Genomic DNA, 14,819 nt, shown 5'->3' with positions numbered 1-14,819 from the left:
GACTGGCTCTTCTGGCTACTTGAGGAGCAGGAGTACTGGACGAAACACCAACAAATTCTGAGGGGAACTTCAATGCCTGCACTTATTAAGGAAATATTTGTAAAAACAAATACACAAACTAAGTAACTAACTAACTAATTAATGTAATGATTTTTATAAGAATGGAAGATTCTACAAGGAGAAACTGGAAACCAGGTTTCAAAGGCCCAAATCTTAAACCTTGCATCTGGAGAGACTGACCACAAAAGAGAAGAAATGTAGCCTTTACTGAATTAGTGTGGGTACATCCCACCCTTGGGAAAGCTCAGAATTTTACATCAAAGTAAGTGACAACCAGATATTTTGGGCTTTGCACAAATTACACTAAACCAAAAAAAAGTATGAAGATTATTTTTAAAGTAGTACTGTATGTGTGTGGAAGGCATGTGTATAATGGTGTCTGGTGCATAGCTTTGCTCACTCTGGTCTGCATAGTTTTTGGTCTTCAGCTCCAGCTGTCGAGTCTGAAATTCAAGGTGTTCCACTTGGATTTGTAGTTCTTTCTTCTCCTGTTCCAGTGCATCTTCAAACTCTATAAACTTCTGCATAGGGAAGAAGTGGAGAAGGAGGCACAGATGAGGATTACATGCAAAATGGGTTTGCCCTACCATGACCCTTCCTCTCCTCAGAAAATAGAAATTTGAGAGAATATAAAGTGAGGGAATATAAATTACAAAATCAGAAATAAGAATTTTTAAGTACTGTAGGTAGCACAACAGCACTTTACCAAGGTGAAGAATCTATTTTATATTAGAAACTTATATCTTTAATGTATAATAAACATAGAAGCTATGGTCCAACATGAGTTCTGTAAACCAGCACAACTTTATCATCTTCAGCAATGTTGGTCTTCTTTGTGCCAGGCTGAATTTTGATTCCTGTTAATTTGATGTCACAGAAGAAAAATTTTATTTACAATCATGTATTTAAAAACAGCTATGTCAGAAACCTTCAAACTAACTCTTTTAACAATGCAAATGTAGAGAGCTCCATCCAAAATTCCTGTGGGGGGACAAGTCTTGCAGAAATGTGCAAGTCTTTTGGAAAACTAAGCTCCAACTCTGGTGCTGCTCACTCCCATTATCAGCAACACAGAGGCAGCTGCACGCAGCAGTATGACTCCTGCACAGGACACTGGACCAAAAGAAAGGTTTTAGAGATAAACTCATTTCACAACGAAAACATAACAGGAAAATACCTGATTTCAGGGTGTTCTTTCTGTAAACTGTCACTTCTTGCCTGCAAGCTTTAGTCACTCCCTGCTGTGGACACCAGCACACAAGAGCAGAGTAAAACATGTGGAACATTCTGTTCAGCTCCACTGTGGGATATTACACAACTCATGGTAGGAACTGGAGCCACAGGGGCTCCATATAATGAAATATCATAGAGTATTGTATAATACCATTAAATAATATAATATATAATAAAGCATCATATAATATAATAAAGTATCATATATTGTATCATAAATAAAGTATCATGAAATATTTAAACTAAGCAGGATCCCTGGGAAGTCAATGCAACTCCACATCTCTGCAGGACCAGACTGGTTCTTGTGTGATACATGATTATCAGAGGTCTTCTGCAGAATACACTAATGCAATAATGACCCATAGCCCACACATTTAGGTTTAGAAACAGCTGCTTCTAGTACCATCCCAGACACAAATGGGTGGGAAAGTCTCTAAGGCTCAGAGAATACATGCCTCTCTCCAGCAAACCAAGCCTGAATGTTACCACCAGGCTCACAGGGCCACAGTACTGCAAAGCTATCCCACCAAATGCAGTACACACCCTGGCCTGGCTTATAAACCCAAAAATTCAAGTCTCATTACATTACTCCTGAATAGTTCCACCCAACAAAGCCAAAAGTACAGTATTATTTGCACCACCCAGTCCACTAACTAGAACACCTAGTTGAGCTGCATGAGCATAGTTGGGAGCAGCCCTGGATCTGGAGCTGCTGAGGATGACAGTGAGAAGGAAATTAAGCTATGCAGGCTTTAATCCACCCTTAAAAATGTTTATGGGCCAAGAGGAGCCCACAGGAATTAAGAGGAGCCTGTGAAGAGCTCACAAGGCTTTGCTCCTGACCCTGCCTCTCTCTCTCCGTCTGTTTGCCAAATCCCCCTGAGGTCCAGGCCCATTAGATTCACCAGCACATGCACACTGGCTGGAGAAACCTCCTCTGTCTAAAAGCATGGATAATGGGGAGGAAAATCTCTCTCCTTCTGCCCTGTGCATGGGGGAAGTGTTCTCTCACAAACTCAGAGGCATGAGAATTTCAATTTAACAAATTAAAGCTTTGTTTTACTTCAAAAGAGACAGATACTGGTAAGAATCTTTTTTTTGGCAAAAACTCTCAGGGAAACTAACACATTGAAATGCTCAGTAAGATTATTTTGTTAAATTCTGCACATGAACCAGTCTGCACTGCTGCACTCTCAGGGTAAACCTCTGCCCATACCCTACTGCTTTTACTGGAATTATTAGCAGGGACACTGGAACCATCATTATAAACTGGATCCTCTCTGCAGATGACTGAAAGCCACGTTATTTATGATTCTTGCAAACTTTTAAAACTGCTCAGTAAATTCCTGGGAGCAGTGACTCAGTTTGCGTTCCTACATATCTGTATTTATAGAAATAATCAAACACACTTTAGCCATTTCTTGCTTCCTTGCACTCAGTGTTCTGCAGTGCTGTTAACCTCTAACTGGGCTTTTAACTTTATTCCTCTTCTTGTCCAAATTTACTGTAATAAGGGCTTGGGGGTTTTTCCCACTGATGGCTGTTTTGCACAGAATTTTCTAGAAACAGCAGCAATGCCAACACCTTTCTTCCATTATAAAGAAGTCATCTCAGAGGCTAAAAATTTACTTATTAATTATATTTTAAGATTGTTCAAGGGTTTAGATTTTTAAATGTGTTTCTTCCTGAGATATCAAACACTGAAATCCCTTAGTCACTCAGCCAGCAACCTGTTTTATAGATTCTGAGAACTTTATAAAACAACCTACTTTGTAAATGTGTGGATTTATTTTTGAATGCTTTTTCAGAACAACAATATAATTTCAGAATTAATAAAAAAGGAAAAGAAGTCCTAACAGACACTGACAATGAGCAACAGAGCTGAGAAGCAGCAGTTTCACTTGCTCCATCTAGAGGCTGATGGAAATTATTCCAAGAGAGTGTTTTCCTGGTATAATCTCTATCTCATAGGATTTTGCTGGAAGCACTCTGTGCTAAAGCTTTACTGATGAACCCTTTTAATTACATCACATCGCAGTGGTTCAGCTTTCATCACTTTCCTGCTCCCATATCTCCACCCAGGAACATGCAACACCCCCTCCTCCCTGCTCTTAACTTTAACTCTTCTACAAATATGGCTCAGTCTTGTTCCTCACACCTGTCTATTCTGCAACCTAAAAGTAATCAAAGAAACATAAAACTAGCAATCAATTAAGCACCTGGAAAAGAGACATGAAGACAACTATATTAAAAATTAATATTGTCCTAAGTTTTTGTAGGGCAGAACAGCATTTTTCATAAATGCATGGCAGGATGGCCTTTCCTGGTGCTGAGGAGATCAAATGATGGCATTTGTGTGCAGGGGCCCAAGGGCTTGACCCAGTTCCTGTCTGTGCAGCACCTTGTACCTGCTCTGACATCAGAATTCATTTCACCTAAGTTTCTCCATGCTCATCACAAGCTCTGACAGCAGGAAAAGTCCCAAATCCAGAGTGAAGTGAGCAGCTAACACAGCAGAACAAGGAAAAGATTCCTTGTAGCAATGTATCTGAACAACTTAGATCTCAGTGTGCACCAGCCACATCATCTGTAACTGTTCTTATCAGAATTATCTCAAAGCACCATGGAATTCATCAAGGTTACTAAGACATAAACTGTGCTAAAATAAGAACGAAGAAGCTGAGAGACTGAATACCAGGATGGCAAGAACTAGATAACAGAGGACTGTAGAACACCTGCACGGTAACCAATCATGGATGCTGAGAAATGGAGGCAGAGAACAAGGGAACAAGACAAAGGCACCAATCAAGAAGTGTGATCTTAGTAGTTTGTAGAATCTATAAAAGTGTGTGTAGCGTAAACAATAAACAGCTTCTGCTTGATCATATCAGTCAGTGGTTCAGGAGTCCTGGTTTAGCCGCAGTAATTCCTGCCAGGGTTTTGCCGAAGGAAGACATTCCTAATGTCCAGATGTCACTGCTGCTCATCCTTCATGGCACCAGTGAGCTCTTACCAGGGTATCCAGGCAGGCTTTATTTTTCCCCAGTAAGCCACAACAGACCTTCCATACAGCATCCAGGGAAACACCTCACTAGCCACTAGAAACAGCAGAGATTTAACTAACTTTAGCCAGAGATGTGAGCACACCCACAAGTACAACTAAGTTGCACCAGAAGTTTGGAGAAAACAGGCACTTGACATTCATATGAGTTACTCTTGTGAACAAGAGCCTCCAGAGACAACCAGCAGAGGCAGCACTTCATCTCCAGCAGGATGCTGGACCACAGCCCTCAAGTTGTGGTTCACAGCCCAAGGCATGTGGCTGCAGGTGGCCCAGATAAGCAGCCAGACTGGCTCCAGCATCTCTCCTGCCCAAACTCAATCTACCAAGTGTATCCCCAGCACACAATAAATCCCCAGTGCTCTCTACACCACTCTGCCTTCCCAGGGTGCTGAAAATTTGCAACAAGGCAGCAGAAACAGAGAACACAAACTGCATAAAGGGTTTTAATTTTTTAATTTAATTTTTTTAATTTTTTTTTAACTTTTTTGATTAAGGGCTCCCAGAGGCAGTCATACTGCATGTACATGTTACTGAGTGAATAAAACTCAGTAAACAAATATCCACTGGCATTTTGCTTTTTCCATTTCTTTCAGAGAGACTATACAATCCTGGCCCTGTTGAAGCTGTGGGAATTTCTCAGTAACTTCAAGAGGATCCAGTACATTACCCCAACCTTCTAAAAATAACCAGGCAGAAGGAACACTAATTTGTAAGTTTCCTTCCCATCAGAACATTTTATGTCTGTAATATTTTACAATATTTACAAAAAGCATCAAACCCAGTTATAACAGAAAAAGAATCTTTATTATTAGCTCTCCTGCTTTTTGTGTTTTTTATCTCAGTCTATGCCCAACCAATCCTCCCTAAATGCTGCACAGACATTTGATGCCCAAAGATGAAATTCCAAAGTTCTGTGGATGCTAACTCATGCTAACCAGCAAACCTTCTTCCTAAGGGCAGGGAATATTCAGAGGAATCAAATCCACAATTCTGGCCTCAGAACAGTACAATCCCAATGACTTCTGAAAGTGGACACTACAAATACTGCTCTTTCATTATGAACGTTTAATAGGAGCATAGAATCACACAACTGGTTTGGTTTGTAAGGGACCCTTAAGACCATCTTGTCCCAGCACCCTGCCATGGGCAGGGACACCTTCCACTAGCCCAGGTTGCCCCAAGCCTCATCCAAACCTATCCTTGAACACTTCCAGGGATGGGTCAACCACAGCTTCTCTGGGCAACCTGTGCCAGGGCCTCCCCACCCTCACAGGGAACAACTTCTTCCCAACAGCCAATCTAACCCCGCTCTCTGTCAGTTTGAATCCAAGTGGGGAACCAAAAAACTCCAAAGAAACAACCAAACAGCATAGCCTCATAGACTTTTTAAATACATCTTAAAATAACCCAATACGCTCTTTGCAAAGCACTCTACCACAATTCCAGTGCCCAAGCTACTGAGGTTTAACACTGCATCGCAAATTTGTTAACTGCATTCTTCCACTTTAGTGCTGCCAAGAGGCAAGAGAAAAATCTGGTGGTGGTGTAGCATACCAGGTTGAGCCTGCTACTGCAGCTGCCCTTGATTTCAAAGGTTTCTCATTCCCACAGCCAAGTGCTATCACTGCTTTTCCCTGATGGCTTCACTGCACAGAGCTCAGCTCACACCCTCACCTCAAGAATTCACAGCTTCCAACTCCAGCTTTATGGAGATGCAATAAAGACCTTCAGAAAAGAGAAATAAAAAGGACACAAGAATTCCACTGATGGTAAAGAAATTAAGTACTTTTTTGTTGGTCTCTCATCATGACAAAGCAGTGGGTGCACTGGAAGCAGAAACAGCCTCCAGCCCCAGGAGTTCTCAACAGCAAGGCTGACCAAGGCATTAATATTTTATTACTTTTTCTCTTTTTTTTCCAGAGCCTCTACACCTAATTTCAAAGAATAATTTCTGAATATGAACAATTAAACAGTTAACCACCTCAGTCATCTAAGAGAACTGGAATGTGGAACTGAGGAACTGATATATATATAAATGTCACATGGATTTTTTTTCTGCCAGGGTCTATCCCCAGATTTTAAGTAGGATCACTGATCTGTAATAATCCAGGATTATGGCAAACACACACTACTCTTTAGAGGGAAAATAACTAGCACAAAATCATCCCAAGGCCAAACAATGACTATGCCTCTGAAGAGCAGTGGTACATTGTGAATTGCTTGGCTTCTGCTTTCTTGTCTCTTGCAAAGGAAGAAAATGACTAAAAATAGTAACATATCATCAGAAATCATCACATCACATCAGTGAGAAATCAAACAGAGACAGAGATGCACAGAGATGCAGGAATCTCACTATGTGGCCTTAATTTGTGGTGGCTGACAGTGTGTTCAGTGGGGGCCCAGCAAAGGGAGTGCTGGGGTTCAGTCCAGACCTGAGTGAGGGTGCAGGGCTGTGGATGAAAGCTGTGTTGGGAGAAAACCCCTCACCTGAGGCAGCTGTGCTTTCCTTTTAGTGTGGGAAGCAGGGTGAGGGAGGGTATTCTTCCCCTGACTTCATTCAGGTGAGACCCAATCTGCAGTGCTGCCTCGAGTTCAGGGGTCTTCACCAGAGGGATGTAGAGCTGCTGGAGCGAGTCCAGAGGAGGCCACAGACACGCTCAGACAGCTTCCCACTGCCAGAGGGCAGGGTTAAATGAGTTATTAGGAAGAAATTGTTCCCTGTGAGGGTGGGGAGGCCCTGGCACAGGTTGCCCAGAGAAGCTGTGGTTGACCCATCCCTCGAAGTGTCCAAGGCCAGGCTGGGTGGGACTTGAAGCAACCTGGGCTAGTGGAAGGTGTCCCTGCCCATGGCAGGGAGTAGGACAAGATGGGCTTTAAGGTGTCTTCCAATCCAAACCATTCAGTAATTCTGTGTTCAGCTTTTTATCCCTATAGGCATTTATTTAGCAAAGATGAAGTAGAAGATTAAGAAATTTAGTTGTCTACACCAACATTAACTTGACTTCATTGCATGAGAACATTCCCAGAACAAAGGCAGTACAGACATATTTAGTGTTTCTCTTGGGAAAAGAAAGAGTTTAAAAATATTTAAAGCTACTCTCCCTTGCTGGTCTCAAGAGCTGAAATGGACCCTCGGAAAATAGAAAAATGGTCATTAGTCGTCCCCCCCATGATAAAAACATTCCTGCATTTCCATCATGCTGTACCTAACATGAATTTTAGAAATGTTTTGGCTCCTTGAAAGCAGCATCATCTACAGGTAAAAAAGAGCTCCCTGCATCCTACCTGATTATCACTCATCTTGCTCCTCAGTGCCTTGATGTGACAGACCCATGGTCTGGGGATGCTCCAAGCAATGCCACCCTTTCTCATGGACAGCACTTGCCTTCAGCAGACCCTGTTCCATGTGATCACAGTCATGGTACCTGTAAACTGAACACCTGATCCCGATGCCATGAGAAAGCACACCATTGGTAGGAGTAAATTCTGGTAACAGACTGTATCTTCTCCATCTCCGAAGGGTTACAGCAAACAGAAGACACTGTCTGCACTGTAAGTGTTACAGGGCACAGCCCAAAAGGCCAAACTCTCACCCTCCCACACTGCACTGACAGAGGCCACAAGCTGAACACAGATGCAGTTCTGTCATGAAGAACCAACAATTTAAACCTGCAACTAGACCACACTTGTTAAAATTCACAACTGATTTACCAACTCAAATTTCATAGCTGCTCAAAATCTTACCCTGTACTTGTCACAAAACTCAGCAAATTCCAGCTGTGTTCTCTGATGTCCCTTGCTCCGCTCTGTGTGTTCTCCAGTGTCCCCTGTTCTGCTTACTGTGGTTTCCTCATTTTGAGTGTATCTGTGCCATCAGAGCTGTGGCAAGTGTGAAAACTCTTACATTTTCATTGCAGAGCTTGGCCTGAAGTTCAAACCATATTCCCAGTATAGCATACACTATATACCAGCCCTGGAGGAATTTTATATTAGAAATGCATTATCACAATAACCTTTTTATACTGAGTAATTAAGATGTATATAACCCTGAATCACATGAAGACACACATACAAGCATTTCCTATGGAAAAATACAGCCTTCCTCCGGTAAGGTCTCTGCTGGCAAATAAAGCTGACTGTAAACATGGCCAATTATTAGCAAAATGGCCAAGACATCATAAAAGAGAACAGAATATAATGTCATTTTAACTGTATTTTTAACCTAGCTTTTAGAATTTATTAGCCCAGAAGGACACACAGTACATAGCTTTAATAATAGGCTACAGAGCTACAAATATATGTGTAAAGAACATTGAGAATATATAAAAGCAAAAAAGGCAAAAATCCATTTGGCATCAGTGGAAAGATTCTCTGAGCTATGCCCTGTGTTGGAATCTTTGCTATCCTCAAAGACAAATGCACTCCTGAAAGAACATTCCAATCTCCATGGAAGCAGAGTGAAATAACATTACTTTTATATCTGCAGAGCTTGGAGATAAAAGATTTCTGTTCCTGATGCTAACTTCAAGAAGTCAAAATGACATCTTTTATCTAGGAGATATTTAATAACCATAGATGGGACTTTGAGTGTCTTCCGTGAAATAAATATCTTTTTTTTGTTAAGGTATGCAAAGATTACCATCTCCCATACTCCTGCTCAAAGGGACCTGACCATTTTTCCAACAGAGAATTACTTTTCCTTTATGATGCTCTCCATGAAGTAGGCCTGGTCTTCCAGCACAGCCAGAAGATACAGAGGGACCCTCCCACATCTTGGACCCTGCTCCAGGCTCTGCCTCAGACAGTGTTCACGCATCCAGCTTCTCTCATCTCTGGGTGGGACTAATGACAAGGTTAATTGGGACATAAGATGCATGAGAAGAAAGGGGTGCACACAGCAGAAGAGATGGGCTTCTGGCAGAGCAGCTGGCCTTGAGAACAGCCTTGACCTTATTTCCACCGGGATGGCTAACAAGAAAGAAGGTATGACTGTGAAGTCCTGAAGATGACACTAGACCAGGAGGTGTCACCAGCACTAAAAAGAACAAACTATTGGAGAGAAAAACTGAATTATTCTGGAGACCAGAGCAATGCAGGGCTGAATAGCACTTGAGTGCATGGGCATGCACATGAGAACCACCAGTTGTGTTGTGAGGAGAAGGGTGGAGAGGAAGCTGATGATGGAACCAGCAGCTAATTGGCCTCACAGTGACATGCTGTGGGCTAGGTACAACTGCAGCCAAGGAGGACAGAGAGGAGATGGACATGTTTCCATCTCAGCCACTCCATGTCATATAGGCCACATCAGACTTGCTAATGAAGGTGAAAGCCCTCACATAAACCTTATTACTAACACTTTGAAAAAGGCCATGAGAGCATTCACACGCTGTAAGGCACAGGTACGTTTTCTCTGGAAAATCACATGTTATTCTTTCTGCCTTTCAGAGAGGATCAGCCCAAGCATCAGATGTGGCTACAGGTCACTCAAGGAAAATATGAGGGAATCTATAAAACAAGACTAGGCTGGCCAGGTGACACATGCCACAGGCCAGCAAATCTGCCTTCTTTGGCAAGGGAACAGAGTTTGGCTCCAGGACCCTGCAGAGACCAGATAGGACAGGACCAGTTTCTCTTAAAAAATAAAGAAATAAATACTTGATAGGGCAAAAACTCACTAATAGTAAAAGACAATGATAGCACAATAACAAACCAGGAAAAGCAGGCCATGAATTAAAACCCAAAAAAGAATTCCACTGCAATTTTGAGGAAGGGAGGAATAGAGGAAGGAGGTTTAACCAAGCTTGATATATATTTATGAAACTCATTATGTGACTCAAGTTCCTGCAATACTCAGTGACTGGACATGCTGACTCAGGAAGGCCCTTCCAGTGCTGCTGCCCTGAGTTCTTAAGGAAGAGTGGGTATTTTTGAGAATGCTGGTGGCAAAACAGCTATGAAACTGGGGTAAAAATTACTATGCAGTAGAAGTCCCTAGTTTAATTACTTCAAGTCTGAAGTAATTAAACTTAAACCAAGACAGCGTCCAGTGATGTGGCTACATCTACTACAGCTACACACATTTTTAATGCTAATATCACCTTAATGTGTGTGTATAAACACATAGTATATACTATTAACAGGCTGAGTGACTGTCAGACATCCACCACCTCATAACGTGCACGACCTCCTGCTTCACACACTGCTTCTTCACACAGCAGGCTGCTCTATGAAAGCTGGGCACTTGGACAGAGGCATTCCCAGTAAAATTCCCGGGTAAATACTAATTTAGATGAGTTTCCTTATTTCAAGATCATAGATGTGAATCTTCTTCCAAATCAGAGAGTCCATCATACCCCAAGTACAGCAAGTTTAAAGCATCCAACAACCACTGCCCAGACTTTGGCCTGCCTGTTTTTAATTTCTTCCAAAATATTTTTTTTTCATGTATGACATTGCATTATTGAAGTCACAGTTGCCTCCTGCATAGCTTAGCATATGCCACCACTCAGGGAGATAAAAGACACTGGTGCACTGGTTTTAAATGCTGAGCAGAGAGAGAGCATGGATAACAATAGACAGTGAAACAAATTTTAATGGAATTAACAATATAAAAAGGAAAAAATTAAAATTACACAAGCTGGTAGTGTTAACTTGTCTTCCTTTGTGAGGGAAAAGATATATTTGTAGGTATTTTTGTTATCTGGAATTATGGTGCAAATTATATGGTGATTTTGACTGAACTTAAGACCACCACAAAAACCACTCAGCTGAAGGGATGACAAGGCACACAACCACGGAGGCAGGACAAAGATGGGGCTACTGAAGTGTGGGCAGTGGTTCAAATAAATGGAACTTAGAAAGATGCTGCAGTTGCATTTAACACTGATACAAAAGTGGCTGTGATGAAAAACTGTTAAACCACAAAACTATCCCAAGAGGTGTTACATCATTAATTTACAAGTTTGCAACAAAGTGAGCAGAAGATCAAAGACCATGTGCAAGTGAGAAGCAGAGCAGCCATGGGCACTTCAGCTGAAGGGAGGGCAGGGCCCCAGAACAGGGAAGCAACCTACCTCTGAAGCCAGAGTCGAAGGAAGGGAAGGAAAGAAAGGAAGGGAAGGAGGAAGGGAAGGGAAGGAGGAAGGGAAGGGAGGAAGGGAGGAAGGGAGGAAGGGAGGAAGGGAGGAAGGGAGGAAGGGAGGAAGGGAGGAAGGGAGGAAGGGAGGAAGGGAGGAAGGGAGGAAGGGAGGAAGGAAGGAAGGAAGGAAGGAAGGAAGGAAGGAAGGAAGGAAGGAAGGAAGGAAGGAAGGAAGGAAGGAAGGAAGGAAGGAAGGAAGGAAGGAAGGAAGGAAGGAAGGACAGGAGTAGCGGGGCAGCCCATGGAGATGGTGGAGTCACTGTCCCTGGAGGTGTTCAAGAAATGACAGGACATGGCATTCAGTGGTCTAGTTGACAAGGTGGTAATGGGTCAAGGGTTGGACTTGATGATCTTGAAGGTCTTTTCTAACCTAAATGATTTTGTGATGTCCTTGTCGAGACACTGTTCTCCTGTCCAAAGTAGAATTCTCCAGTTTTGCTAATAAATAGAGATTACTGATTTAGCTCAACCAAAACATGTATTTGGGCTCTCTTCCAAAACTACCATTGACTGGTGAAAGAAAATTATAAAATACACTGAAGTGACACCTCTCTTCATTGTGGGGAAGATACTTCTCCATACCCACATTCTTCAAGCTGTATGGTAGGTCATACTGTACACTTCTCCCATATGTGCTGTTCATAAATGTACTGCCAGTGAGGTCTTTCAGTCCTTTTAGAAGCACAGAATCCCAAACCCAAAAAGGGCAAAAAGCCAATGTGCTTTTGGGCCATATGCCTTGAAAATCCCAACCATTAATAGATCAGTAAATTTTCCTGTTTTCAATTAGTATTTACAATTATTATGTACAATTATGTTTTGGGAGAAACCTGGCACACATCCAATGGGAATACCTTTCCACAAAACCTTGCAAGTGAATGGGCAGGCAACTCTCTGTTGATGCTTCCTGTCTTGAGGGGGACAAGCAGGTCTGCTCTGGAACTGAGTAGCAACTTGCCTTCATACCACCAAGTGGGATGACCATGATCCAGGCAGAAGAGGAAAGATAAATAAGAGCCTGAAACTGTTTTTATCAGACTCAGCTGAGCATCATGTCCTGCTTTGAGCAAGTCCCTTTCAAGCAGGGCACTGGGACAGAAGATAGACACTGGCAGGTGTTCATGAACAGAAGAGGCCATGTCACAATCCAACTCAGGAGCAAAAGGTTTGGTGCTTCCCACTGAATCCTGAACTAAAGCCACTTGTCCTGCCAGGCAAGATACAGCTTCTCTCATCTGAGACACCCCTTGCTTCCTCCTCAATGGCATGAAAGGATCCAGCCTGCTACAGTTTGTCAGAGGCACTAAGACAACCAGTGATGATGGGGATATGTGGGTCATCTCCATCCTCACGGGAGGACAAGAGAAAGAATGAAGGTGGCCAAGATGCCTTTGCTAGATGGAAGACTGTATCATTTTCAGATAAATGAAGATTGACTGGGGATTTTTTTTAAAAAATTCAGTTATTGCAATCCCTCTCTAGACTTGATAGGATAAGGGGGCATGGCTTTAAACTAAAGGAGGTTAGATATTACAAATAAATTATTCCCTGTGAGGGTGGGGAGGCCCTGGCACAGGTTGCCCAGAGAAGCTGTGGCTGCCCCATCCTTGGAAATGTCCAAGGCCAGGGTTTGGATGGGGCTTGGATCAACCTGGTCTAGGGGGAGGTCTCCCTGCCCATAGCAGGGGGGGAAACGAGATGAGTTTGAAGGTCCATTCCAACACAAACCATCTGTGATCTATGATTTAAATCCATCTGCAATGGTAGCCAAATCCTCCCAGACTTCTTGGCTTTTCTCTTACAGTTGCTTGCTGAAACTCCAGTAGTAACTTCTGCCTACATATAACTGGGGAAATCCCAAAAGTATCACTGACAAATCAATTTGCAGAGCCGTGAACAGAAAGGGACCAGGCAGCAGTTGCTCCATTGCACCAGAGGGAAAAAAGTTTCTCATAAAAGCTCACTTGGGGATTACAATTTGACTTATGCAGTTAACCCTGTTGAGGAGAAACCTAGCCATTGCCTCTGATCATCATTATCAACTGATATTCAGATTACCCTCAACTGCTTTTTAAATAAAATGCAGCTCACAGTGCTCGCTCACTATTTACTTTCAAGGCAATTTTTAGTAACACTGATATTTATGAATATTAGTAATTGCCATGAGCTTGAGTAAGGATTTGTATGAAGGATCTGTGTATGGATACAGATTTTTTCACTCCAAGATTAGCGAGAATAAAGGTTACCAAACGGAAAGGACTGACTGGCATTACATGTGGAAAGCCTAATTCCTCATAGAGAAGTGATTTAGAAATATGCGTCATATGGGCAGTCTCTATTGCAAAACAGAATCACAAACTGTCTGTTACATTCCTTTAAATTAACAGAACTTGTAAACAGAAGAGTCTCTAAATGCATTTCATCCCATCAGTGTAGAATTCATACAATTTGTTGGAAAAAATTGTAATAACTAATTGTGTTTATAGCAAGTGGCTTTCCAACAGCTGATGTCCTATAACATCACCTCTAATAAGGTAGAAACATGTATAGTTTTCACCAAAAAAATTTATTCTGCACACAAACTTTTGATAGGGAGAAGATCAAAAGAGGCAAGGGAAGGACAAGCTGCTTCTGCATCTCCTGGAGTATAAACCCAAAGCATTTGTACTTCAGCTCAGTCTGCATTGGGTATCCTCCATCAGACCAGCTGGGGAGAAGCCAGAAGCGGGACACACCTCACTCCACAGCTCAAAGCCAGCAGTGGCTGATGAGCCGAGGTCTCCAGAAGAGCGCAGCACATTCTACATCCTTCAGGATGCCTCCCTGCTGCCAACCCAGGTTCCACCTGTGCTGTCACCCCACTCCACAGCCAACCATGCCTGTCCTGTATCGCCCTTCTCCTGTAGAGCCATGCACAAAGGATGAGACAAAGAGAAAAGGGCAGACTGCCACAACACTACCATGATACCAAGAAAGGGAAGAGAGTGGTCCCTGCCCTGGTGTCCTGTGGGCGGGAGCAAGGGAGGCAGCACCTGATCCAGAATGGCAAGCAACACTCCTGTTGCTGGCAGAGGCAGCTCTCTATCCTCACTTTGAGCAGAGAAAAGGCATCAGCAAGTTATGCCTCAACAAATGCCCCCCAGTCCACCTTCAGGGGAAGAAAGGAATTATTTCCTTACAGTTATATGTATTAACATCAATCCTAGTCCTGCATCAGAAGACACATGATGGGATGGTAAATTTTTAGCTTACAGTCCTATTCAGTTATATTGCTACAGGTTTTATAAGGCAAGGCATGCTCAGCATCCCAACATTGCCAACCTT

At 42.6% G+C, this 14,819-nt stretch overlaps 1 protein-coding gene across 27 annotated transcripts in view; it reads right to left on the bottom strand.

The window, feature by feature from the left end:
* Positions 1-14,819, bottom strand: part of MAPK8IP3 (mitogen-activated protein kinase 8 interacting protein 3) — a 73,921-nt gene that overhangs the window by 51,169 nt on the left and 7,933 nt on the right. For all 27 annotated transcript variants that reach the window (XM_071444628.1, XM_071444629.1, XM_071444635.1 and 24 more), the window contains exon 2: positions 461-581. In XM_071444628.1, coding sequence (XP_071300729.1) covers positions 461-581 — 121 coding nt within the window. The remainder of the gene's footprint in view (positions 1-460; positions 582-14,819) is intronic.

The sequence above is a fragment of the Agelaius tricolor genome, unplaced genomic scaffold, assembly GCF_023055355.1.
Source record: "Agelaius tricolor isolate 1412-34295 unplaced genomic scaffold, bAgeTri1.0.p SCAF_19, whole genome shotgun sequence".
NCBI classification, from domain to species: domain Eukaryota; kingdom Metazoa; phylum Chordata; class Aves; order Passeriformes; family Icteridae; genus Agelaius; species Agelaius tricolor.
The sequence above is the reverse complement of the archived record's forward strand: the minus strand, read 5'-3'. Positions and strand labels throughout refer to the sequence as shown.